At 41.7% G+C, this 24,239-nt stretch overlaps 1 protein-coding gene across 2 annotated transcripts in view; it reads right to left on the bottom strand.

Annotated features, from left to right (window-relative positions):
* Positions 1-2,632: 2,632 nt before the first annotated feature.
* The window catches only part of Lect1 (leukocyte cell derived chemotaxin 1), a 25,233-nt gene continuing 3,626 nt past the window's right edge, over positions 2,633-24,239 (bottom strand). The window contains exons 3-7 of one of the 2 annotated variants that reach the window (XM_005374214.2): positions 21,970-22,110; positions 15,268-15,381; positions 11,478-11,631; positions 6,764-6,930; positions 2,633-3,153 (exon numbers count right to left, since the gene is read on the bottom strand). In XM_005374214.2, the coding sequence (XP_005374271.1) occupies positions 2,938-3,153; positions 6,764-6,930; positions 11,478-11,631; positions 15,268-15,381; positions 21,970-22,110 (792 nt within the window). In that variant the 3' untranslated portion in view covers positions 2,633-2,937. The remainder of the gene's footprint in view (positions 3,154-6,763; positions 6,931-11,477; positions 11,632-15,267; positions 15,382-21,969; positions 22,111-24,239) is intronic. The other variant, XM_005374215.1, reaches the window with a different exon arrangement.

The raw sequence follows: 24,239 nt of genomic DNA, 5'->3' as shown, positions 1-24,239 counted from the left end.
AGTTCCCTTTACCCCTTCAATAAATAATTTAACTTTTTAAAAAACTGGTTTCTACAAAATACATATTTAATATATTCAGCATATACAGAAATTAAGTCATTCCACTAAAAGGAATTCCTATTTTGTAAAAACTTTTAATTGTATTTCAGAGTATATTAAAATCTGATGAATAAATAAATGGTTGAGTGGGTTTAAATGAGTGTTTTTAGTGTATTTACTTATTTAGTGTTAACAGTTCAGATGCTGGTAGAAGGAGAGTTATAAGAATGAGGTTAACAGTTTTTTAAACCTGTTCCAATTGAAGTTTGTTGGCATTTTTCAATTATGTATATTAACGTGATGGAACAGTTACTTGTGATTGAAACTAGCAATACCTTATTTTCATTTTCCTTGTGCTGAGTGCCACATTCACAGCTTTAGCAGCCCACCCTTCCAGTCTAAGTCAGACTAGGACCTTGAAAACTAAGCTAATATGATCCTTAAAGATTGGTTTACACCACCACTGTAAAGTACTTAAAATATTAAATACCACTAAGACGGGTCATAGTGACACTTCAGTCAGGAATCAGCACAGCATAGTGGGTTGTGCTCACACCTTTTGGGCAGGCCTGGTTGAAGGTAATTTGAGGAATAAATACCAAGTTACCCACAGTATCCCTGCCTCTGTTACTAAGTGTCTTAGTTTTTCTTCCTTGAATACCATTTGGGTCTCTTCTAGCATTCCTACCCTTAATACAACCTTAAGTTTTCTCTCTGCTGTTAAAACATCCCAATATATTTTCTTTTAATTCAGTGCCCTTTGGTATTTGATGACTTCATAACTACAGGATCCTTTTATCTGTTAAAAAGTATATTCTCTGTTTGTGATTTCCTCTAATTACGGCACACTGAAAAGGGTGCCTCTTCCCCAGAGATAGCCTTCCCTTATGATGTGCTCTGCTAACGTGCCCCTTTGACCCACTCAGTTCACGCATGTGAAGCTACCAGAGGAGTCTATCCAACACCTACCACCTTGCCTGGACTTCATTGGTTCGCTCTTGCTTATCTACCAAGAAAAAAAAAAGAAAAATTTCCAAAGTTAAGCCATACAAGGTATAGCTTACGCCTACTTTCCACCTTGTTGCAGGTATTTCCTAACTCAGCCTGAGTGCTCTTTCCCTGTTTGTACCATGCAGCTTCCCACCTCTGGCTTTACTGAAACTCTTCCTTCAGCCTGGAGCCCCATGACTTCACTTGGCTAACTCCTGTTCGTCCTTGAAGGCCTCAAGTAGGCGTTCTCCAAGAAGCCCGTTACCTCCATCCTGTACCAAAGCTATGGTGTGGTGAGCCCTAGCTGTCTCTACTCCTGTGATCTTTTTGCTCTTTGTGGAACCCAGTATAGCTTGCTGAGCCATGGAGGTGGGAGGTGCTGTACAGAACTGTTGGCATGTATTTTGCTTTAGTTAATAAAATGGCAGCCATTTTACAGACTGAGCATGCAAAATTCAACTGCAGGACGTAGATGATACCAGAGAGTAGCTTGACCATTACATGTCATTACAGTGTATGCCTTTTCATCCTTTTTTTTTTCTTCAGACACCTAGCTGATAGAACATTCCATTAAGTGGAGGTATTTGATAACCAGGCTCATCTAATTACCAGGTTTTTAAAATTCTGTACCTTTTTACAGATTTTAACTGGCAAACACACGTATAGTAAAAGATGTACAGTATTTAGAATATGGTGGTATGGCATCAAGACCTTTCTGTCATCTCAGAATGCTGTTTTGGGAAACTTTATTTTCCTTAGGAATGTTTTTCTTTGTCAAACTTTCAGCTGTGAGATTCAAAACTGAAATGTCAAAAATATAAAATATTTGCTCATTTTCCTGATCTGATTTTTTAGTTTCTAAAGACAGTCCTTGTTCCTGAGCCATTTCCTTCATGTCATTGTAAATAAACAAACTATTCCTTAGTTGCTGTATTGCCAAGCAACACTGTCAGCCTATTACTCGGACAGTAACTTATTCATAATTGGGCGACATCAGCACCCTGATTTGTACTGCAAAGGTAAAGATTATCATGCTCCTTCTTGCTCATTGATTGCTTATTGGAAACAGATTAAAAAGAGTGTGAAGATCTGCTTTTCAGAATGCCAATGAAGTTCTTACCCACAAGTCTGATTTTTCTTCAAATACATTTTTCTTTAGTAGACTCTTAATATAGGGCTGCCACCTGTTAATTACATGACAGCATAATTTATAGATAAAGAATTCCTTATGATGTACCACAGTGAGTTTTGATGATGTTTACTTTAAGTCAGATTCCATTATATGACCTATTTTTGTGTTTTGTTGTTGATTTGTTTGTTTGAGATAGGGTCTTGCTCTGTAATTCAGGCTGGCCTTGAACTCACCATGTAGCCCAGGCTGCCCTGAATTTGCAGTGATCCTCCTGCCTTATCCTTCCCGAGTGCTGGGATTACAGGCCTGTGCCCCCACGCCCAGCTTTCTGGATACTCTAGAGTGCATATTTGCAAGACTGGGAAGAATAAAGGTTAAGAACAATTGAATTCTGTACAAGCAACAGAATGATTGGAATGATTTTGGTTGTGACTTGAAAAGGAATCCAAGTGTACAGTTGAGATCTCTGGCAAATTTTAAATATTTTTCATGTTTATTTTGTAATAGCTTGGGAAGACTTATAGTAGGCCTTATTATCAAAGCAAAAGCAAATAATAGAGGGATTGTTATGGTACTGTAGATTTACTCTTTCAGTACATTTACACACACTAGGTAAAGGTCTGGAAAGCAGCTGAGAAATTCTTTTATGAGTGCCTAGAATAACATCACTCGGGTTGAATATAAAATACTTTGTGGTCCCTTGGCATCAGCACGCTTCATGTTGCTTCGGTTCCACTCTCAGTTCTTACCTGACAGCACCTAAGGAATGAAGTGATTCACACCATGCCCAAGATACGGGCAACCCACCAGCTACATGGCATGACAACCCTGCATGCTGAACGACAACCTTGATAATTATAGGGCCATGGGTTATAGCCCCCAAGGGGTTCACAGATCTTCTGGCAATGAGTGTAGCTCCGTCTGCATTCAATACAGCAGATTCCTTCATGGTCCAGTCTGGGGTCGAATGTCATGCTTTCCCCTCCTTGCTGCTGTGAAATGAAAGAGAATTATTTGCATTTTCTTCATAATGAGAAGTTATTAACATGTATATAATTTTAAAGTAAGATTCTGAGTTTTTCTTCATTACAAGAAATCAGCATAATCTGTTCTAAGGAGTTTTCAATCTCATCGTTGCCATCATTCAAAATTCTTCTGATATCTGTCATAGTTAAAAAATTGTGGGTTTTTAGCCAAGCAGGCATGTTGGCACATGCCTGTAATCCCAGCACTTGGGAGGCTGAGGCAGGAGGGTCACTGCAAGTTAGTGATCAGTCTGCACTACAGAGTGAGACCTTGTCTAAAAAAAAAAAAAAAAGTTGTGGGTTTTAAAAAAAAGATCCTAAAGTTTCTCCATGACTTTAATGAGCCATGATTATCACTCTTACTTATGGCTCAATTGGTTTTAAATAAGAAAACAAAAGAGAAACATTAGAACAAAAAAAGAGGATTTCTGCAACTTCTGGGAGTAAGTCAGCTAAACACTGACGCGTTGTGTAGTAATGGCTTCCAGGGCTCTTGTGTCCCCATTCTGCATCTCACTGAGGTACAGACAGATTTCCATTCCAGTTCTGCTGGCTCTCAAAACGATGCTAGGCATCCTGTCAGCAGCAGAATATGGGGATATTACCTCCCCAGAGACATGAGGGTCTGTAACACTGAGGAAAAGCCTACATATATGTAGACATTCAAGATCTTGTGTTACCAAACAGAAGATCATATATTGATGAAGCAGAAGTCTCCATTTTCAGTGCTAGAGAGTACCAAAGTAGAAGGAACTTGCCTTTTGCTGTTTGCAAATCTGCTTTACCTTTTCTGTATTATCTAGGGTTCAAGATTTTGAATACTCTTTTGCCCATATCTTTAAATTCTCTTAAATTTAGCCTCTTTCCTGGAGGTGGCTGATTTTTTTTAAAAGTTTTAATATTAAATTGTGGGGTACATATTAAAACCTTCTGCTATACAGGACACTGAAGAAAATTGTGCACTGAGCATCAGCGTACTTGTCTAGATTTGATGGCTCCTAACCAATGGTCAAATTTGCTTGTTCTGTCTGAAGTATTTTAAAGTAAATTCTGATGTGGATTTAAAAGTTGAAGGCATTGTGACACTTTACCCATGAATACATAAGAATGTACCTCCAAAATGAAAGAACATTTTCCTATACAACACTATTATCCCTAACAAAGTAATTTCATAATAGTGTCTGATACAGCCTATGTTCAAATGTCATCAAAATACCTACTTCTGTATCTTACTCTGTACCACCATTCCTGAGAATATTTTCTCATATCTTGAAATAGGTTCATCTGGGACAACAACAAAACAACTGCCTCATTAAATATAGCTAGCTTCTCTGGGGCAGATGTCCAAAAACAAAAAACAACAAAAACTCTATTAGTTGAGGTATCTCCTCACCTGAGCATTCAATAAAAGTTTGTTAGGGTTAAAAAGTCGGGAAGGAATGGGTTGTTGCTCCAAGATTTTTCCCTAAAGGAATATGTGAGGGCTGAGGCCACAGTGAGACACGCTTTAAGCATTTTTGCTTATAGGTCAGCATATAATAAAGGAAAAATTTGTATGATTGGAATTTTTTCAAGAAATATAGATTGCTCAAATATAGAATTGGGGCAGAGTCGTATCTTGCCCTTTAGTAAAGTGCCTGATGCCCTCATCCCTTGAACAGATTCAGCCAACCCAGCTACCTAGGGAATAAATTATATTAAATTTTGTTTGCCTATTTAGACTTGTTCTTTGAGCGGAATGAAATACTGGGGTATTCTGAATTTTCTGATAAGCCTTGAGTTATTCAGGAAATACTTTCTGTTCTATATCTTTCTAAAAATATATTAGTCTAAAATGATAAACTAGAGGCCAGGGATGTAGCTCAGCAGCACAGTGCCTGCCTAGCAAGTGCATGGCCCTGAGCTCAATTCCTAGTACCAAGAAGAAATGAAATAAACTAGAAAATATGTGTGTAACATGAAGCAGTGTAAAATTTAATAAGCTACACAGAAAAACGCATAAATGATGGTGCATGAAAAGGTGTTCAGCCTTACACAGAGCAAGCAGAAGCTAAAATTTACATACCCAAGGGTTTGGCAAAGATTTAAAAAAATATCTATATGTATCTGTCTGTCTGTATATATGGGGAGGGGGAGAAAAGGAGGGAGGGAGAGAGCACCAGCCTTGAGTGCAACCATAGCACCTGAAAAAAAAAAAATGTTTGATAGTATATGGTTCCTTAGAGGGAAATTGGGTAGCCCCCATTGAAATGTAAAACTCCATATATTTATGCTAAAGATTTAGACTTACATTATGCTAAGGCTGTTACCTGGCCTGTGTATGTAAGAGGTAGAATACTAACACCTAAAAGGAGCAAGTTAGGGCTGTGTGCCAAGCCCCATGCTAAGATCCTCACCTGCATTACCTCATACTCCTTCCCATAGCCCTGCTGTGCACAGGGTGGTGTGCTCCAACAGTATTTGTAATAACAGAAGGTAGGGAAGTAATTTATATGTTCACTAAGCACTAAATTTCTATGTCTATCCATATGTTGGGATAGTACTAGATGAATAGAGGTCATTAAATGAATGAGAGATTGTTTTGTGGTGCTGGGAATTGAACCTAGGACCGTGTTCCTGTAAGGCAAGAGCTCTACCACTTCTACCACTGAGCCACATCCCCAAGCCCTGAATGAGAGATTATATAGGAGAGACAAAGTAATCTCCAAAATGAATATAAAGTAAATTAGTTAGAGATATGTAGGAGATAAAGAACAAGTTCCAAAATACAGTAACAACAGAAAGCAAAGTGTAGAATTTTTGCATTAAGGTGTGTGTGTGTGTGTGTGTGTGCAAGCGCGTGCTAATTCAAAGAAGCAGCTAGTAGGCTCCTCTGGGGAGGGGGTCTGCAGTGGAAGGGAAATTTGGCTTTATATTGTGCCCTTGTGTGTTTTTAAAGAAATTATGTACACATCCACATTTTAAAGACTAGTTACAGATAAATATTATTCTACTTTCACTTCCTGCAAAGTGGAGTAGTGTTAAATAATAATTCCTAGGAAATTTGAATCGTTACCACCCTTGGTGCTATTCTCACAAACATCTTTTCTCAGGGTTTCAGTCTGAAGTATTTTTATCTGTGTATGAGTCTCTCCCATGACTGGACTGAGAGCCCCTTCAGGCAGAAGTTACTCCTGACTGTGGGGCTGGGGCCTGGGAAGAGCAGGAAATCCACAAATGTCTGTTGGATGATGAGTAAACTGATTTAAAGAGAATACTTTCATTCTGTGTACTGCCTGTAGGGCATACTCTGGAACATTTCTAAATAATCAAATTCCTGATATGAATGTGTTTTCATGGATTTTCCTGTGACAAAAAGGAGAGCTCCACTTTGAATAATGGTTACAACCAATCAGGATTTCGCACTACAGATGTGATGCTTAAGTGTTTTTACCCTTAATTACAAATCTTGCACCAAAGCGTTGATGTATTTTTAAAAGAATCGAGTAAGAGGTGCTTGCATGAAACCTCAAACAGAAACACCACTGCAGCGTGTAGCACATTCTTCTGAACGTGTCACACAAACACCCGTACGCACATGGTAAGGATTCTCAGGATTGAAGTGTTCTTCGTCCTCTTGAACACTGGGTCTGGTTTCATTATACAGTCTTCCAGGCCCTGGGTTGCCCTGTGGCCCACCGTGTGGCCGCCTTGTGGTCGTCGGAACAATTTTTCTTACCACATCCCTTCTTTCTCTCTGGATTTCTGCAAAATTTTTAGTTTAATAATTAAGGAAATTAGGTTTACGTTTTTTAGAGTAAAAAGTACAAGAAAGGATATCAAAACAAACATGACTAGAGACTTAAATATTTGTAGCGATGATGTTTGTAATAATAGGGCATGTTTTAGAGACTTCCTTTCTTTGTTAAACCTATAGTTAACCTGTTTTGATTTTATGATACTAATTGGAGCAGACATCAGAAAATGGTTGACCAACCTGCATTCTTGGCTTCTTTTTTCTTTGCTTGTCTTCACTATGGGAGCTGAGTAAATAAAATCTATTCCTTTTCTTTGCCTTCTTTGCAGTTAGAGTATACAGGTGAGCTATTTCTGACTAATGAAATATAAGCAGAGTATGCTAATGCAATTTATGGGAAAGCTTTTGCTTTTGTAGGAAAAGGACAGATACAGCTTTCTGTATTAATGTCCTTGCACAAATGTAGATCTGTCTTATTCACTTTCTTATCACTGAGACGAAATACTCAGCACCTATGATTTAAAGGAGAGGTCTGTTTTGGCTCATACTTTAGAGGATTCATTGTGGAGTCAGCTGACTCCAAGGCAAAAGAGGTCGGTGGAAGGGGCTGGCATAGAGAAGCTGCTCGTGTCTTGGCAGCCAGGAAGCAGAGAGGAAAGGGAGGAGCCAGGGAGGGAGATACATCTTTCCAGTTCGCACCCCCCAGTGACCTACCTCTTGTAACCAGGCCTCATCACCTAACAGCACATTCTACTCTGAACTCTTCAGTGGATTAACCCACTCACGATTATAGAACCCCGTATGGTCCAGTCACTTTCCAACAGCCCCACTTCTGCACATATGAAGCTTTTGGGGGACGTTCTAGATCTAAACCACAACCGTGTGATTATCTGGAGTTATGAGAGGCAGCATGATCATGAAGTGCTAGACACCAGGATGATAAGCCAGCGTCTTACAGACAGCAGAACAGTGAACTAGAAAAGAGACCTGGTGGTATGAGTAGCTGGTACTGCCAAAAACCTCTTAGCTCCAGGATTATGACTATAACATACATCATACATACATATATACAAAGTTGAAACTTGGTCAGGTAATTTGTTACTCTCAGCCCTATGTATTCCTAGTGCATTGACTGTGTGGGTATATAAAGTTTTGTAGTTTCCATAGGACATTATCTTGGTTGATTCATATGGGACAGAGAAAGCATCAAGGCTTGGTCAAGATCTCAGAATGAGTGGTGGATGTAGGACCTAGAGGTAAACTTTCTTCCAACCCAGTGCTCTGGTTAACTGTATTGCCTCAGATCCTGCAGCACAACTGACACCTGAGTAACAAAGATGGAAAGTACCATATAGTACGAACTGTGGTATCTCCCTGGACCTTAGTTTCTTCATCTGTAAGATGGGGATAGTTGTATCTAATTTATGAAGTAGTCAGAGGGTTAATGAAAATCTGTACCTGCTAAAACGTGTTTGGCATATAATAAGCTCTTAAATGTCAGGTGATTGTCTTAGTTACTTTTCTGTCATTACACAATAGTCCACACTCAAAGTTAAAGGAGGAAAGGTTTATTTCATTTAGTTTGTAGAGGTTTCAGTCCATAATTGGCTGGCTGCAAGGCAGGGTGGCTTCACAAAGGAAAACAGTTCATGGTGGGCAGAAGACAGCAAAAGCAATGAGAGATCTTAATGGCATCTTTCTGAGCCTTTTATCCAGACTACTTTGGGAAAGTAGCACTCACACTCTTAATCCTAGTGCCCTTGAGTCTAGTACTGCACCATGAATCAATTGAAGCTTCACACACTAGATTCAGCCACTGAAAAAGCCCTACTTATGACTGCATGGGGACATCTAGACACAAGTCGTAAATGATTATATCATGCTTTGTTATTTATGAGAACTTGTATGTGTTTTAAAGCCATACTTGGCTTCATTTCACAGCTCCATGTTTTTTTAAGTAGCTAAATTAACTCAGGCAAACTAATCTCTCTGAACCTTAGAAGTGGAGTAGGTAATCCAGCATTTGTTGGTAAAGATGGAGGATAAAACGTGCTCTAGGACAGTGTCTGGAACACAGGTAGAGCTCCGCAGACGTGTGCACTCCCCCTTATCTTTCTGATCCGTGTCCAGCCACCATTCACAGTGGCTAGTCTGCAACATTGATGACTGCTGGCTTCAAGATTCAAGGCCCAGGAGCTACTGGATTCTGGAGTTGGAGGGTTTTATTAGAATTAGATGGGGAGCCATACATCATCATGTGAGGGAGATATATTTTCTTGGTTTTATTCTAAAATAAACTGAACTTACGAGAGAGAAGGGGGAAACACCTTTATTTTTAATACGATATTCCATCCTATGGATATACCAACATTTATTTAGTACGTTTCTAATTTGGGTTCTACTTTTCTGATATATGTAATATTTATACATTTTATGAGGTGCTAGGGATCGAACACCTTGTATGGCAGGCGAGAGCTAGACAATCTCAGCCCGATATGTATAGTTTTTGTACGTATGCTGTGATGTCTGGGATACTTAGATGTGGTTATGCTGTGTTGCTGAGTGGTGAGGGACCAAGGGACATCTTGGATGTAGCGAGAAGAAGCTACTTCCCAAAGAGGAGGTTACTCCCTGTGCCTGACGTTTGAGCACTGCCAGTAGTACTGTGTTCCCATTCTCCCTTCCCTCCGTTTGCCCTGCATTATTTCTGCACAGCACTTTGTATCATACCATACAATTTTCTTAATTTAGCGTGCATTTTATGTCTGATTTTCCTGCAACACGAAACTCGAGAACATGCATTCTTGTCAGTTTTGTTCACCAGTGCACCTCACGCATCACAGTGTGGCACACGATAGCCCTTCATGAGTTGTTTGAATAGGTGGGTGAACTCTGGTTAAGAAGCTTGTCCTCAGAGAAAGCCTCATTAGAGGAGCTCTGCATGGTAGCAGTGTAGGAGACTCTTGTCCTTAACTAGCAAAAGTTGTAGTTTCTGGGTAATGAAAAGCATGATCATTGAGTTGAAGGTGGTGGGGAATAGAAAGCCAGACCCTGTCAAGTGCCCATGGAATTGTGTTACAGCCACCCACAGCGGCATAAACTGAAATGACAAAAGCACAGCTCTCTGGACAGCCCTTTCGCCAGCCACCTGTGTTGTGACAGAAACAGACATGGTATTCTGTTGTACTGAGCCTGCACATGGCCACCACACTTCTTGCCTCACTGTGCCAGGCAGCCAGTACCCATAGTGTGTACATCGGACCCAACGACCAAGTCTGCCTACAGAGCAGCCGCCTCCTCCATGCTTTGGAACAGTATAGGACTTGTGAATCCCAAGAAGAATTTAGTTATGGTACAATCAGGAAATGGTATTTTTTAAGCCTGATGAGGTATTCTTTTAATCCATAACAAAATTTAGTAGCCAAACCATTTTTGTTTTTGTTTTTTTGGAGACAGGGTCTTACTACATAGTTCAGTCTGGCCTTGGACTCACTGTGTAGCCCAGGCTGGCCTCAAACTTGCACAGTTCTCCTGCCTCAGCCTCCCAAGGGCTGGGATTACAGGTGTGCACCACGACACCCAGCTGCTAAACCATTTTTAAGTGTGTGGTTCATTGACATCTAATACATTCATACTGCTGTACACCCATCACTACCATCCATCTCGAGGCCTTTGTTCATGTTGCAAAAAACTAAAATTACCTATTCAACACTAAGTGCTCATTCTTTCTGTACCAGATCCCCACCAAGCCTAGAGGTTTTAATGCCTATATTTTCATTTCACACTGTGGTCTCCTGATATTCATAGTAAAATGAATAAATAAAATTTTTCTGAAAACTTAGCCTGTCTTAGCTGTGCCAGGAGAAAGCCACCCCTGGCCCCAAACCAGAACTTCAAAGTAGGCCTTGGGGAGACCAGCATGGTGACTGCAGCAGACATGAGTGAGAGGCCCTCTAGGGATAGGAGAAGCCAAGGGGAAAGAGCAAGGTCCCCTGGGCTCACCTGCCCTCTGTCACCTGGAAATAGCTCAGAGATATCGCCAATGTAATTTGGACCCCGTGACCTGAATTTATTTCCTTTGAACTTGGAAACTGATTCTCAAGCCTTGAACTTGAGGAATCTCAGGCTATACCCACAGTAGCTCTTGGCTGTCCCATAATTCTAGACTTGAACATAGTAAAGGTTTGGTGGCATGACAGCTTCTCAGTCCCTTGATTCTATGCCTTAGGAATAAAACAGGTAAAATTGGAAGGTGCAAACAACTGAGATTAAGGGGCAGAGCGGGGAGAACTGGGAGCAACATAAATAAAAGCCACAGGTACTGCAGTGGTGCTTTTTCTCTCTGCTCTGCCTCCTGTTAACCTTGCTGCTCCTTCCATTCCCCGATGCAGACAGAGATGTCCCTTTACCTTTTATCTCTCTTGCTAATTATGAGGACACTACCGCATGCACCCTGCTTTGATCTTTGTTACGTGCCCTAATCTGAGAGAGGTTCAGATGAACCTCACAGGAAATGGGCCATTCCAAGCAGCATTGTGAGAATTTAAAATGTTACCTTTTGGATACGTGGGTTTAAGCCAGAAAATAGGGAGGTTGCCACAAAGTTCCAGGACTTTAGAACTCAGGAAACTGTGGTCCTTCACAGGCTGGTCAACAGCCACCCAGATAAGAGAGTTTTCTTCATATTTAACTGGCACGATCTTGCCTTCCTGTAAGTAAGTGAAGAATGAGATGCACTTGAGCAAAGAGGGCAGCAGAACATCCCAGGTTGCTAAAAGGTTATTTTGCCCTTTGAAGGGGAGGGTTCTGCGTGTGCATGCGCGAGTGTTTGTGCATGCACGCGTGCCTGTGAGCACTCTCAGGTTCCAACCTCTTTGTAGCTCTCTTCCAGTATTCACATGCCTCCTCCCGTGCCTGGCCCCTGAATAGCTGTAACATGTGAGTAGAAGTGTTCTGAGTTGAAGTGAAAATTACTTGATACCAACTTTGAGATTTAGGTTAATCTCATGTTTTCAATCAAAGATGTTTTTGGAGGAAAAGCAATTGAACAGGCCCTGAAATCCTATAAAAGGATAGAGGAACCTTTCATTTGAAGTGAAAATTTTTTGGGGTTTTGTTCTGAAGCTTTCAAACAACAATGGGAAAAGCAAGCGAATGGTTCTTTAATGTCGCAGTTCAAAGTATTATTTAACATAAACTGTTTCTCCATTTCCCAGCTATCACAAAACATATTTCAGATGTTCCTCACATCAAGCATGCCACTGAGATTTCAAAGCTGAATCCCAGATTTTCTTCAGCAAGCTGCTGAGAATGGTTTGATAACCCAGGAGACAAATTTATTTTTCCCAGTTGTTCCTTTCATGTATTTATTAGCTTGCAGTAGGTCCGAGAAATTAAAATGTTTTCTCCTTACTTTTAGCTAAAAGCAGCACTTCATGTACATCTCTCCCTCAGGCTTATGGTTGCATTAAAACAACTTAAAGTTATTGGAGGAAGCTAACACTCAGGTAATCCAGTTATTTACCTTAAATTAAATGGCTTCATCCAGGCGATGAGTGCTCTTGCGTACAGTAGCTTTTTAAAGTTATACAAAACTGATGAAAAATTTATGAGGGCAAAGTAGCATATAAATCTGCCCCATCATTGTGTACCGTGTGTGGGAAGAGTAGAATGATTAGGGTAGTGCATAGCGATGCCTCTCATAAGCTACGAATGTTAAATGGGTCTTGGGGTCTGTCGTTTCAGTTGCTTACTCTGTCTCTTTCCTTTTTCCTCTTCCTTGCACCACAGTCTTGCTTTTTTGGGGGTGGGGGAGGCAGCGGTGTTTCCAGCTCCAGGAGCCACTTGCTTTCTCATACTCTCCAGGGCCAGGGGTGCCTGGGTAGCCAGTGATGGCCACTGAGATCCGGGCCAAAGTGTGTTGGGGATTGTGAGGCCTGCTTCTCCTGATTAAAAGTAAGTCATGCTTGGCGCTGAACTTCTTTTTGACTAAAGAAGGGAATGTGCAGTGCCACCATGTTTGAAGTTGGAAGGAAAGACAAAGATATAAAAACCACAGAGATGCTGGCCACTAAGCCAGAGCTGCTGCCGCCTACCTCTACACTGCCTACAATGGAGAAAAGCAGATTTCTATTTGTTTAAGTTACTCTACGTTGTCTTCTACTGACAGCCAAGCATGTATTGTTTGAATTGTTTTTGTCTATCAGAAGAGCCACCATCCGCAGTGTAAACAACTAAAATAAAGGGCAGATCTACCTCTGTGGCCTAAGTATCAAATGCTGACAACAGCTGAAATACAGACACAATTCACTGTGATGGAAGGTTTTTTCAGCTATTATTTGAAATAGTGAAAAACTGGTATCTGAAGTGTCTGGGAATAAAAGACTTTGAAAATTAACATATGGTGTACTATATCAACAATAATGTACATTCTAGGAGAAATAAAGTTAAACAACAATGTACAATAGTCTAACTTATGAAAAGAATGCCACATGCATAGATACAAACAGAATATCCACTGAAACATTAACCTTCGTTACCTGTGGATTTTGCAGTTGTGGGTGATTGCATTCTCTATACTTTTATGTATTTTCCAACTTTTCTACAGTAACAAAGCATTGTTTTTAGCTGGGCGTGGTGGCGCACGCCTATAATCCCAGCACTCAGGAGGCTGAGGCAGGAGGATCATTGCAAGTTTGAGACCAGCCTGGGCTACAAAGTGTGCTCAAGGCCAGCCTGAACTGCAGAGTGAGACCCTGTCTCAAAAAAAAAAAAAAAGGTAAAGGATTGCTTTTAAAAATGGGGGAGGGGTGGTGCTACGTTTTAAAAATCTACAAAATGACTAGTTCTACTTATGACTAGTTCTGGGTAAGTTCTGGCTGGGGAGGTGGTCCTTGGAGGAGGAGGAGAAAAGAGTGAGCTCCAGGTCCATGGACGGAGACATGGCAAGGATTATAATACAGTAAAATCTTCATAGCAGGAACTGAGTGGGGTGACTATAAAGATTATGGTATATGGTAAGAGAAGTTCAAAGATCAGAGCCAGGAAGTCTCCATCCGTTTCAGCCTGGTGTTCACACCGAGAGCATGGGCTTCAATTCTGAATGGTCTAGCTCAAGAGGGACCAGACTAGAACGTGGCTGGGGAATAACTGGAGCCTTGGAGGCCTGGAAATCATCTCACAGGATGAATGTTGGGGACACAGGGAGTAGGAAAGAAAGCAGAACACATGATGGCCCACTTCAGACTAAGGTTTGTTTTTAGTTTTTGCTTTGTTTTGTTTTGAGATACTGCCTGCTGCTGCTCCTCTGGGGGCAATCAGGGAGTTTCTAGGCACCTTTGCTTATCCTGATTTTCCCTCTTGCCTTAAGGGAGCTGACACTTGCTTCACTTCCCCCTGAGGGATACTGGCAGGCTCAGAGATGGTCATAATCAAATTAACGACAATGAGCAACAGCCATCCACTCACCCTGTAGTGGATTTTAGAGCCATGGACATAGTGTGTACATTCCCCATTTGCAGATGACGAAACAGGTCCAAGGAGTTAAAATCATCCACAGCAAGTGTCAGCTGGGATTTGACTTCAGATTGTTGTCTGACTCCAAGTCCCCTTTTTTTCTCACCGTGCCAGCCAAAACTCAGTGCAGGACAGTAGCTGATGTGATCTCTGTGTAAGCCTTAAAGTATGGTAGAAATGTAAAGTACTATTGTTAAATGTGTCTTTAAAACTCTACAGTTCTTAACATTTTAAAAAAATCAAGCCTAATGGAAAATAATAGTAAATTGAATTAAAAAAAAAACCTCACAAACTGACACATAGGAAAGGAATTAAATATATGTTGTGTCGATTCACTGGGCGGGCCTTGAACTAAAGAGAAGAAATCATACAAGGAACCATCTCTGCTCAAAGATGGGCAAAACAATTAGAACTTCCCTGATGCTGAAGCTAGCTGACTGACATTGGGTGAGTCCTATCACAGCTTTCCTGTAGAAGCTGGATCATCATCAGCTGAATACGTGGAAGGAATTCCCAGGTTGCATGGGGCTGAGGCTAGAGGCCTTCTGAGGCCCCTTTCATGAAGACTGAATCGTGTGGAGTCTTTCTTGTAATGAGAATCACTGATTCACTACCATCAGGCAAATAAGGGCTATCTAAGTTCCAAGCCCAGTCACACTTTAAAGTATGGCTTTCCCAAGCCTTTTGAAAAAATATTCCCTTGGGACCAGTAGGACAGAAAGAGTTTAAATTCCTTTGGTGGAGAGAAAAAAAACAACTTAGAATCGGTCTTGAGACTCAAAGGGTTGTTCCTTCAAACTCTCTTATTTTCTAAGCACACCAGGACCCACCAGTTCGGAGGAGATGCTTTGCTTGGTCACAGCGCCAACCTCAGGAACACGAGCCTTCACCTGTGCTTTGATGTAGCACTTCTCTCCTCCCGCAAAACGGATTCCTGTGATGCCCTATGAGATAAGAATGTGTCCATCCATTCATTTAGTCAACTTACGACATGTGTATTTTGTGCCAGGCACTATTGCAGGTGCTGGGTACAGGGATGAATAGAATGTAAAATCCCATTTCTCTCAGACTTTACCATTTAGCATTATTTACCAATAATAAAAAAATAGAGAAGTCAGGTACAAATAAGTTGTGAAGCCAAGCAAGGCAGAGAAGGAGGAAAGGAACCAGGGGATGGTACTTTAGACAGCACAGTCAGGAGAGGTGACAGTTTGAGCCAAGATAGGTACGTTAGTTACTCTCTTTCTGCCTGCAAGTTCAGAAGAATTGCTCCTTTTTCCATGCGGCTTTCTGTGGAGCCCCGAGCTGAGCGAGCTCTCTTGCCTCTGACTTCAGGTAAATGCTCTGGTCTTCATCTCATTTTGCAGTTCGTCTACACTGCTTACTCAATTGTAAGCTTCTTGAACCTTACATCTGAGTTTTTTAAAAATTTATTCTTTTTGGTGATCCTACAGATGTTCTCAAAAGCTGTTAGTCAAATTAATTAAATCTATTAATTTGGGGTTTTCCTTAGTTACAAAGCCCAGAAACAGAAAAGCCTACCAAGAGCTGAAGTTCGCTCCTAGACCTTATTCAAGAACTTGATGTCTTCTTTTTTGCCCCTGTGAGATATAAACAGTGTCTCCTCCTTGTCTGCCTGGGGACTAGAATCAAGGGAAATACTGGCCACAAGGCTCCATCTTGGCTGACAGCTGGGCACTGCTTCTACCCACAGAGGATAGAAGGGGTAAGGTACGTTCCGTTCCAGAATTATTTACTTTCACACTGCTGGTTTCAGTTTCATGACAAATGAGTGGCCAAAAATAGTCTTAAAGGTTTTAAATTTTGTACCATAACAACGCAGACATCACCACAGAGCTGAATCTTGACAGCCTTCTGTTATGTTGAGACAAGTGCCAGAATAACACGGAACCAACTCCAGGATCGGTGCTAAGGACTGGGGGATGAGGGATACTTAGAAATCTAGGGATCCTGGCTCCGGATTCTGTCCTAAATGAAGAATGAAGCTAAGTGTAAGTCATGCTGGAGGAGATGCATGGAAAGTTCTACCGTGTTTGAGCTCAGCTCCAGGTGCTCTGTAAAGCTGGCAGGCACCGGCTGGTAAGTAGAGAAAAAGGTTGCCTTTTCCCTAAGTGCCTCACTGTTCACCTTGAGGCCCGACCAGCCATGTGCACACACATCACTCATTTCATCTATTTTTTCCTGGCACCAACTCGTTCTCAGACAGGCAGGGGCAGGGCCCTGCTTGGGAGGAGGAGCACCAAAGCTGGATGCAGGGCTCTGACTTCAGGCACCAAAATTCCCTGGAAAGAGTCTAACAGAACAGATGCCTGGGCCGCCTCAGAGCGTCACATTGGGGTGGTCTTGCTCAGGGCCAGCCTTGGTAGTCATAAAAGCTCCCCAGACCAGGCATGCTAGCACACGCCTGTAATCCTAGCACTTGGAAAGCTGAGACAGGAACATTGTTAGAAGTTCAAGGCCAGCTTGGGTTACATATGGAGTTCAAGGCCAGCCTGCACTACATAATGAGACCAGAAAAAGAGAGAGGTTCCTCAAGCTGTCTGTAGCTGAGGACTGCTAATCTAAAATGAAAGGCACTTGTTCAGAGTAACTAAATTTCTAAAGGACTGCACTAGCCTTTGGACCCAAGCGCCTTCCATACCAATGTCTCACAAGCTTTTGCTTGCATCAGAATAAAACACAGTGTTGGATCCCAATCCTAGAGTTTCCAATTCAGTAGGCCTAATAAAATATGCGTTTCCAGTAAGTTTTTGGATGCTGTCCTGCTGATGGCCTGAAGAACACCCTCTGCTACCTCCCAAAGTTCTGCTGTCATTATTCTGCATGTAAATCCAAGAACCATAGTTTGACAAATAGAAGGCAAAGGAGGGAGATGGCTGCCTGCCTATGTGATATGTTCTCAACTTCCAACACTCCTGTGCTGTGGTGCGAGATGTGTGGGAGGAAACACCACGCAGCCATTATTGTTCCCCCGGAGGAGACAGCTGGTTTCTCGAAGGACTAGCAGCATCATGTGAGAAGCTAGAACGGAGTTAGTGCTGACGGGCTACATGCTGCAAAGAGAGCTGAAACCCCATGGGGCTGGGACCAGTGGGAAGGAATTCACACGTATTAACCACCATGTCAAGCTAAAAATCCACATTAAATGGGCAAATATATTAAGAAATTAAACAGAAGGAACAAAAGAAGCAGAAGAAAGCCAAGTGAACCTCTTGCTTTTGCACACAAACAAGGCCTTAGATGCTAGTGATAATGAAATTTGCTAACAAAGGCAAATGATGATTTCAAAATTCTAAAGTCCTTTTACAATAGTCAGGTAATCTCAATTTAGTAGCATATTTCTTCTTTCTAAGGTAGCACATTTATTTCTGTGACATCCGGAAGGATTCCAAGGAGGATAGGAGTCCTGCACCCAAGGGCTTTTTAGAAATCTTTGGAGAAATCTTGTCACAAAGTTTGGAGTACTCCTGTCCTCACCTGGCAGTGCCCGGGGATGCTTGGTTCTGCAGAGCCTGAGGCAGACCCAAAGAACTTACTGTCGTGGGCCCAAGGAAAAAACCTGTCCATAGGTATCACTGCCTGGAAGCCAATATTTTCCATATAAACAGTGATTTTTGGCATGGTTTTAATGTACAATGCATTTCCTAAAAATGCAATCACGATGAAAATGGAAAGAAACCGGTACTTATGCTTGCTGTTTGAGAAAATCACTTAAAATTTAATTGCCAAAACACTTGCATCTGTCTGCACTTTAGGTTGTGGCCCTGGCAGTCATTCAACTACCAGTGCATATGTTTGACTTTACTATGTTTTCTAATGTATCAAGGTGAGCATTTACATATGGAGTCCATATTTTACTTTAAATGACCTTCATTTTAGTTTTCCTTTATGTTACGTTTGGGGGCTGTATTGAGTTTTGAAATCAATAACATAGTTATGCTATCCTTTTTCTCTAGCTTTTAAAATTATAAATTTTAAATATTCATAAATTAAAAGAATTATAAACACTCATATCCCCACCAGTATATTCTTTCAATTTCTAAGCAGGATGTTTGCTATTTAAACAGAGCATTATATCTGAAAGGCTTGGTCTAACCCAGCATAGATGCTTGTGAAAAACCTTCTAGAATATAACACATTAATCTGGCTTTGGTATCTTCCAGGGTACAGAACCTGAAGCATTTTTTAGTGTCCCCCCCCTCTTGGGGGCTTCTTTTTTCTCGTTGAGCTCTATTACAGTCTTGGTGGGGTTCTGGGTGAACAGGGGAGACATTCATTGACCATTCCGAACCTGTCGCAACCTGGCCCTGCCATGTCTTTGTCCTGCCGCCTCCCCCACATTTGACCACACTGGGAGCAGGACCGCACACCTTGCTCACTCTTCTTCTCAGGGCCCGGAAAGCCTCGCCCCTGCCTCCCTGCCTGCTGAAATCCAAATCATTCCTCAGGACCTGATTCAACTGTCACCACCTCTGTCAACCTGCTCAGAGCCCCTTATTGGCAGTAATGCCTCCTTGCTCTTGCACAATAAGCTCATAACTCATCACAGCAGGGCTGCTGGGCTGTCCTGCAGCCAGGTCTGTGTGCATCTACCTCCTGGGCTGGACCGGGAGACTCTAGAGGGACAAGAGTCACTTATCTTCATCCCCCATGCTTACCACTGTCCCTTGTGCACAGTGAGCTTCAATCAACCCTTCCTGAATTTGACCGATGGCTTAAAATAGAAGAGAAAGTAATAGTGCATGACCATAGAGGCTGATTCATGTGTTTTCAGAAGTCCAGGCTTGTTTAAACCCATAACAGGTACTATCCATCAAAAAAATGTTCTACTCGCCAGTTCTGGCTTAGAGAAATGTGGAAGCTATCAAAGAGAATTGATCAGTTTATAAAATATTTGTGGCCCTATTGGTCTATGAGAACAAAGCACAATCAATACCATTATTAGAAAGAGCTGAAGGATTATAAAACATATATAGGTTTGGGATTAAAATATTTTCAGAGGATATTCTGGATACATGAACATCTTGAGGGAGAGGGATCTTTTCTTATTCATCTCTGTAGCTTCCTTTGCATATGATGATATTGTGGCACATGCTAGGTATTCAGTTGTGTTTTAGATTGAATGATGTGCATGGGAAGCCACATTTTATTGGTTTATATTGAGTAGTACAAGGGAAAAAGTGCTTTTACCCTGTCCTGGGTCTTACAGTAAAAGCCTGTAATAGGTCCAGAGAAAATAATTTGCACACTGACCAGAACGATTTGCAAAGATATGACCTAACAGAATGCAGCTGAGCACAGAGCTGCAGCACCCGTCCCCAGGGCAGAGACCACTCTGAACACAGCCAGTCCTTGTCGTTACCAAACAGTGTACACCACCGCATGGCTCTAATGTCAGCATCTGCTCTGTATTCAAAAGGACTTGTGAAGTGTGTTTTAATACCAACAAGAGGAGTGCTTTCATTCAAATGAAAAGCATCTTTAGTTTTTCTCACCCATCAGAGGAAGATGGGTCGATGAGATGTTTGTGGACCGATAAACTATCAAAAAAGACATTATTTTCAAGAGCCCTTTTTCATTATGAAGTTTCACCTCCTCCATCTGCAGTTAACAAGAAAACCCCAACAGTGAGCCTCTTCCTCATCACAGCACACAAACGATAATAAGACATGTACAGCGGCCAAAGGGAAATTAGGCCTGGAGTGACACTTTGCTTTGCAGATGCACACTGAAGAGGCGCTGAATAGCTTAATGTCTCAAATTGCCTGTAAATTAAATTTCTGGGAAACAAAGCAGTCCTTTTCAAAGGAGACTTGAATGTTTTATCTGTAATAGACTATGGCCAGAAAACACAGGCTAAAATAAGGAATTTGCTCATGCTAATTTTCTGGATTAAATGAGAAGTCAGAAGAATTGAGAAAAGTATGTAAATAGATCTTACATGATTTTGTTTGTTTGTGGTACTGGGAATTGAACCCAGACCCTCCACACTGATTTGCAGCCCGTTCCTCTTCCTTCCTTCCTTCCCTTTCTTCTTTCTTTCTTTCTTTCTTTCCTTCTTCTTTTTTTTTTGGTTTTTCTCCGGTACCAGGAACCGAACTCACGACCTTGTGCTTGCCAGGCAGGCACTTTGCCGCTGAGCTAAATCCACAGCCCCTCTTTCCTTCTTCTTTTCCCCTCCCTCCCTTCCTTCTTTCCCTCCCTCCCTTCCTTCTCTCCCTCCCTCCCTGCTTGCTCTCTCTCTCTCTCTCTTTCTTTGATAGGGTTTAAGTTGCCCTGGCTGTGCTCAAACTTCTGATCTTCTTGCCTCAGCCTCCCAGAATGCTGAGATTACAAACATGTGCCACTACATCTGGCTCCTACCTGTTGTTAGTTCAGATTTCTCTCCTGTCCAGAAGTTCAAAAAATTTCAGGCTTTGCAACATTTTAGGCTACTTTGAACATTTTATTTGCCTTGTTATAGAAAACAACTTGAAAAGAGTTCTTTCAGTTCTTTCTGCCAATACTTAATATAATTCCAGGCAGAGTTTGCTTCTTTCAATAGTACTGTGACTTATTTTTCATTTTTAAAAATTGAGCTTTGCTGGGCATGGTGGTGCACACCTGTATTCCCAGCACTCCAGAGGCTAAAGCATGAGGATCACAGAAAGTTCCAGGCCAGCTTGGGCTACATAGTAGGTTCAAAGCCAGCCTGTACTGTACAGTGAGACCCTATCTCAATGCCCCCCCCAAAACAGCTTTATTTTGATTCCTAGGACTATACCTTTTATTTCCAAGAAGTAAAAATAGCTTTTCAAAATAGTTCTTGCCTTAAGTACATGGATGCAATGAAGTTGTTTTTCTTTTAATTTAATTTAATCTAATTTTCTCCTGCCTTTCTTCATCTCTCCTTCCCTTTCTCTCTCCCTTTATTCCCTTTCTCTCTCTCTCTTCTCTCCCCCCCACCCCTCCTCTCTCTCTCCTTTCTTTTCAAACAGAAACTCACTATGTTGCTCAGGCTGACCTCAAACTCCTGGGCTAAAGTGATCCTCCTATTTCAGTCTCCTAAGTAGCTGGGAGTGCAGATGTGTACCACTGTGCTCAAAGGTGGTATTGCTTTGTGTTGTTTTTTTCCCCTACAAAGGCACTGTCTTTTTCTTTTGAAAATATGAAGTAATTTTCAAAAGTGTGCACCACCATGTAGTCCTAGCACATGGAAGATTGAGACAGGAGGATCACCAAAAGTTCAAGGCCAGCCTGGGCGACAGAGTGAGTCCAGGGCCGGCTTGAACTATGTAGTAAGACCCTGTCTCAACAAAACTAAACAAAACCAAGTGTGAAGCATGTTCCTTTCTCAGAGAGAATGTGCTACCTGCACACATGGATTACTAGCACTACAAATGTGCTGAAAAAGTTACCGTGTGTGTGTGTGTGTGTGTGTGTGTGTGTGTGTGTGTGATGCTTCTTCTTCAATTGGAAAAGTCCCCCAGGCTTGTCTTGCTAAACTCTCTAAATGTAAGAAACATACTTACATTCTGGAAATCATTAACTTCAATTGCTTCTTCAGCTCCACTTCTCATTTTAAAGGTCTCCAAGTTGTTGCCAGCATCTATTTCCATTGACCCATCCTGTAATTTCCCATTGATACTCATGGTGTAATGGACATTGTAAATCTGGAAGTGAACATGAGAGTTACTGACGCCTTCTCGTTTTGGCAAGTCAAGGATTATCTTTAGATTTGTGATTGGATGAGGAGCTTTCATATTTTCAGAGATAACATGGAATCATCTTTAATAGTAATATATTTATACCTGGGGGACATCACCCACACACCAATCATTTAACACTTAATGATTCCTTAAAAATACCTTACAAGCAAAGATTTTGATAACCTCTGGTACTTATCCAAGTAGCTTAGTGGTTTGCAGTCTTGACTGTGCATCAGAAGTGGCTGAATAGATGTTCCGGGTACCACGGCTGGGTTTCACCCTGGACCAATCAAATAAAAACTTGCGAGCGTGGGTTTCAGCAGTGGTCTGTTTTCAATTTTTAAGATCAATGCTACTATGCAAGTGGGCTGAAAACTATTAATGGATAAATGGATACTGAAGATCAGGATCAAGTAGCTTTCAGTTGCAGTGGCACCTAAAAAGTGATTTTCTAAATCCTTCGGTCAAGATTTGGTAGGAAGTGTGGCACATGGTGAGGACTGCAGACAGGATCAGGGTGTCCCTACAAATGTAGAGCAGGATTTGTAGGGAGCAAGGTTAATGTGCACGTCTGTTCCAGTTCAGAAGGGAAACAGCTCTAGGAGGGGTGGGTGTAGGTGTCTAGGTCACTCTGTTATGATGAGACATGTGGCCTGTGTGGCAGGGAGGAGGCCCAGAGAACAACAGCCCAGGCAGCAGGCAAACCCTGGGCTGTACCATGTATCCCTGGGGCTTGTAGTTCCTTCCAGTGTAGGATGAAGAAGCTGGACCACACGGATGGTTTCTATCTATTTTCCTAGTGATCTGAACTGTCATAGGCCTGGCTGAGAGGTGAGGGTGATGGAACAGTGGGATGATGAGCTCCTGCTCCCCATCCACCCCACCACCTAGTGAGAGTCTCTGCTTTACATATATATATGCTTCAGAACCTTTTCAAACCTCCCTTCAAACCTCCTCCCTGCCACACAGGCCACATGTCTCATCATATATATATATATATATATATATATATATATTGTTTTTTTCTTTTTTTGTCTTTTTGAGACGGTCTCACTGTGCAGCTCAGTCTGGCCTTGAACTCACTTTGTAGCCCAGGCTGCTCTTGAACTTGCAACGATCCTCCTGCCTCAGCCTCCTGAGTGCTGGAATTACAGGTGTGCAGCACCATGCCCAGCTTCTTTCTGAGTAATATTTGTTAGAAAAATTTTACTACTTAAAAAAATTTTTTTTGTTGCTACTAAATTAAATATCCAAAAAGGCTTTCTTAGCTTAGACTTCTTATCACTATACTGGTTTAAAAATAATTCATATGCTCCTGCAACAGTTTTTAATGTGGGGTGGGAACAGTAGTGGGATTTCTCTTTTGTATTTTGGACATAGAGGCATATCTGTAGGATATTTATGTAGGATATAGGCAAATCTTTGAAGATTTATACATATGTGTGCATATACATACACATGCATAGACACATGTATAAATCTTCAAAGTGGAAAAAAATGAGCACTGATGAAAGACAGTTTCTACCTGATGTCAGATTAACCAGTCAGAACTGCAAATAGTTACCATTCAATTTAAATCTGATTTTTCTCATTATGAAGAGGGAGCTCTCCATATAACACACTGGACAACATACCTGTGGTTACTGGGTCACTACTTGGAGAAAAATCATCACTACCAGGCCCACAAAGCTCTATCGGAGGTGTAGAAAAGGCTTTGCCACCCCAGCCCTTTCTGGCAGCAGCACTCACCCCTTTCCCTCCTTCTGAGAGCTCAGATGCCTGCAGTTTACTGTCTCCCAAGCTGGCCTGATCAGAGGAACTACTTCTAGGGGTTCTGGTTAGAGCTGGAGCAGAGCCCGCCGATCTGCTTTTACTTGGCCCCTCAGGTGGGTCCTTATGAGTAGCCAGGTCTCAGGAGCTCTGTGCTTTCTGAATGTCCAGCTGAGAAGGCAGGCTCTGTAACTGCCTAAAGGAGTCTTGCCTTTCGAGTTCCTGCTGGCATGAGTGTCCTGCACTCCAGTGACAAGAGTCTATCTCTCCTCTTAAAACACTGCACATAAACATTTGCTAGTAAGGAAATCTTCCCCTCCCCT

The sequence above is a fragment of the Chinchilla lanigera genome, unplaced genomic scaffold (assembly GCF_000276665.1).
Source record: "Chinchilla lanigera isolate Chin_1 unplaced genomic scaffold, ChiLan1.0 scaffold00003, whole genome shotgun sequence".
Classification (NCBI taxonomy): Eukaryota; Metazoa; Chordata; class Mammalia; order Rodentia; family Chinchillidae; genus Chinchilla; species Chinchilla lanigera.
Note: the sequence above shows the minus strand (reverse complement) of the source record. Positions and strands in the feature narration are given on the sequence as shown.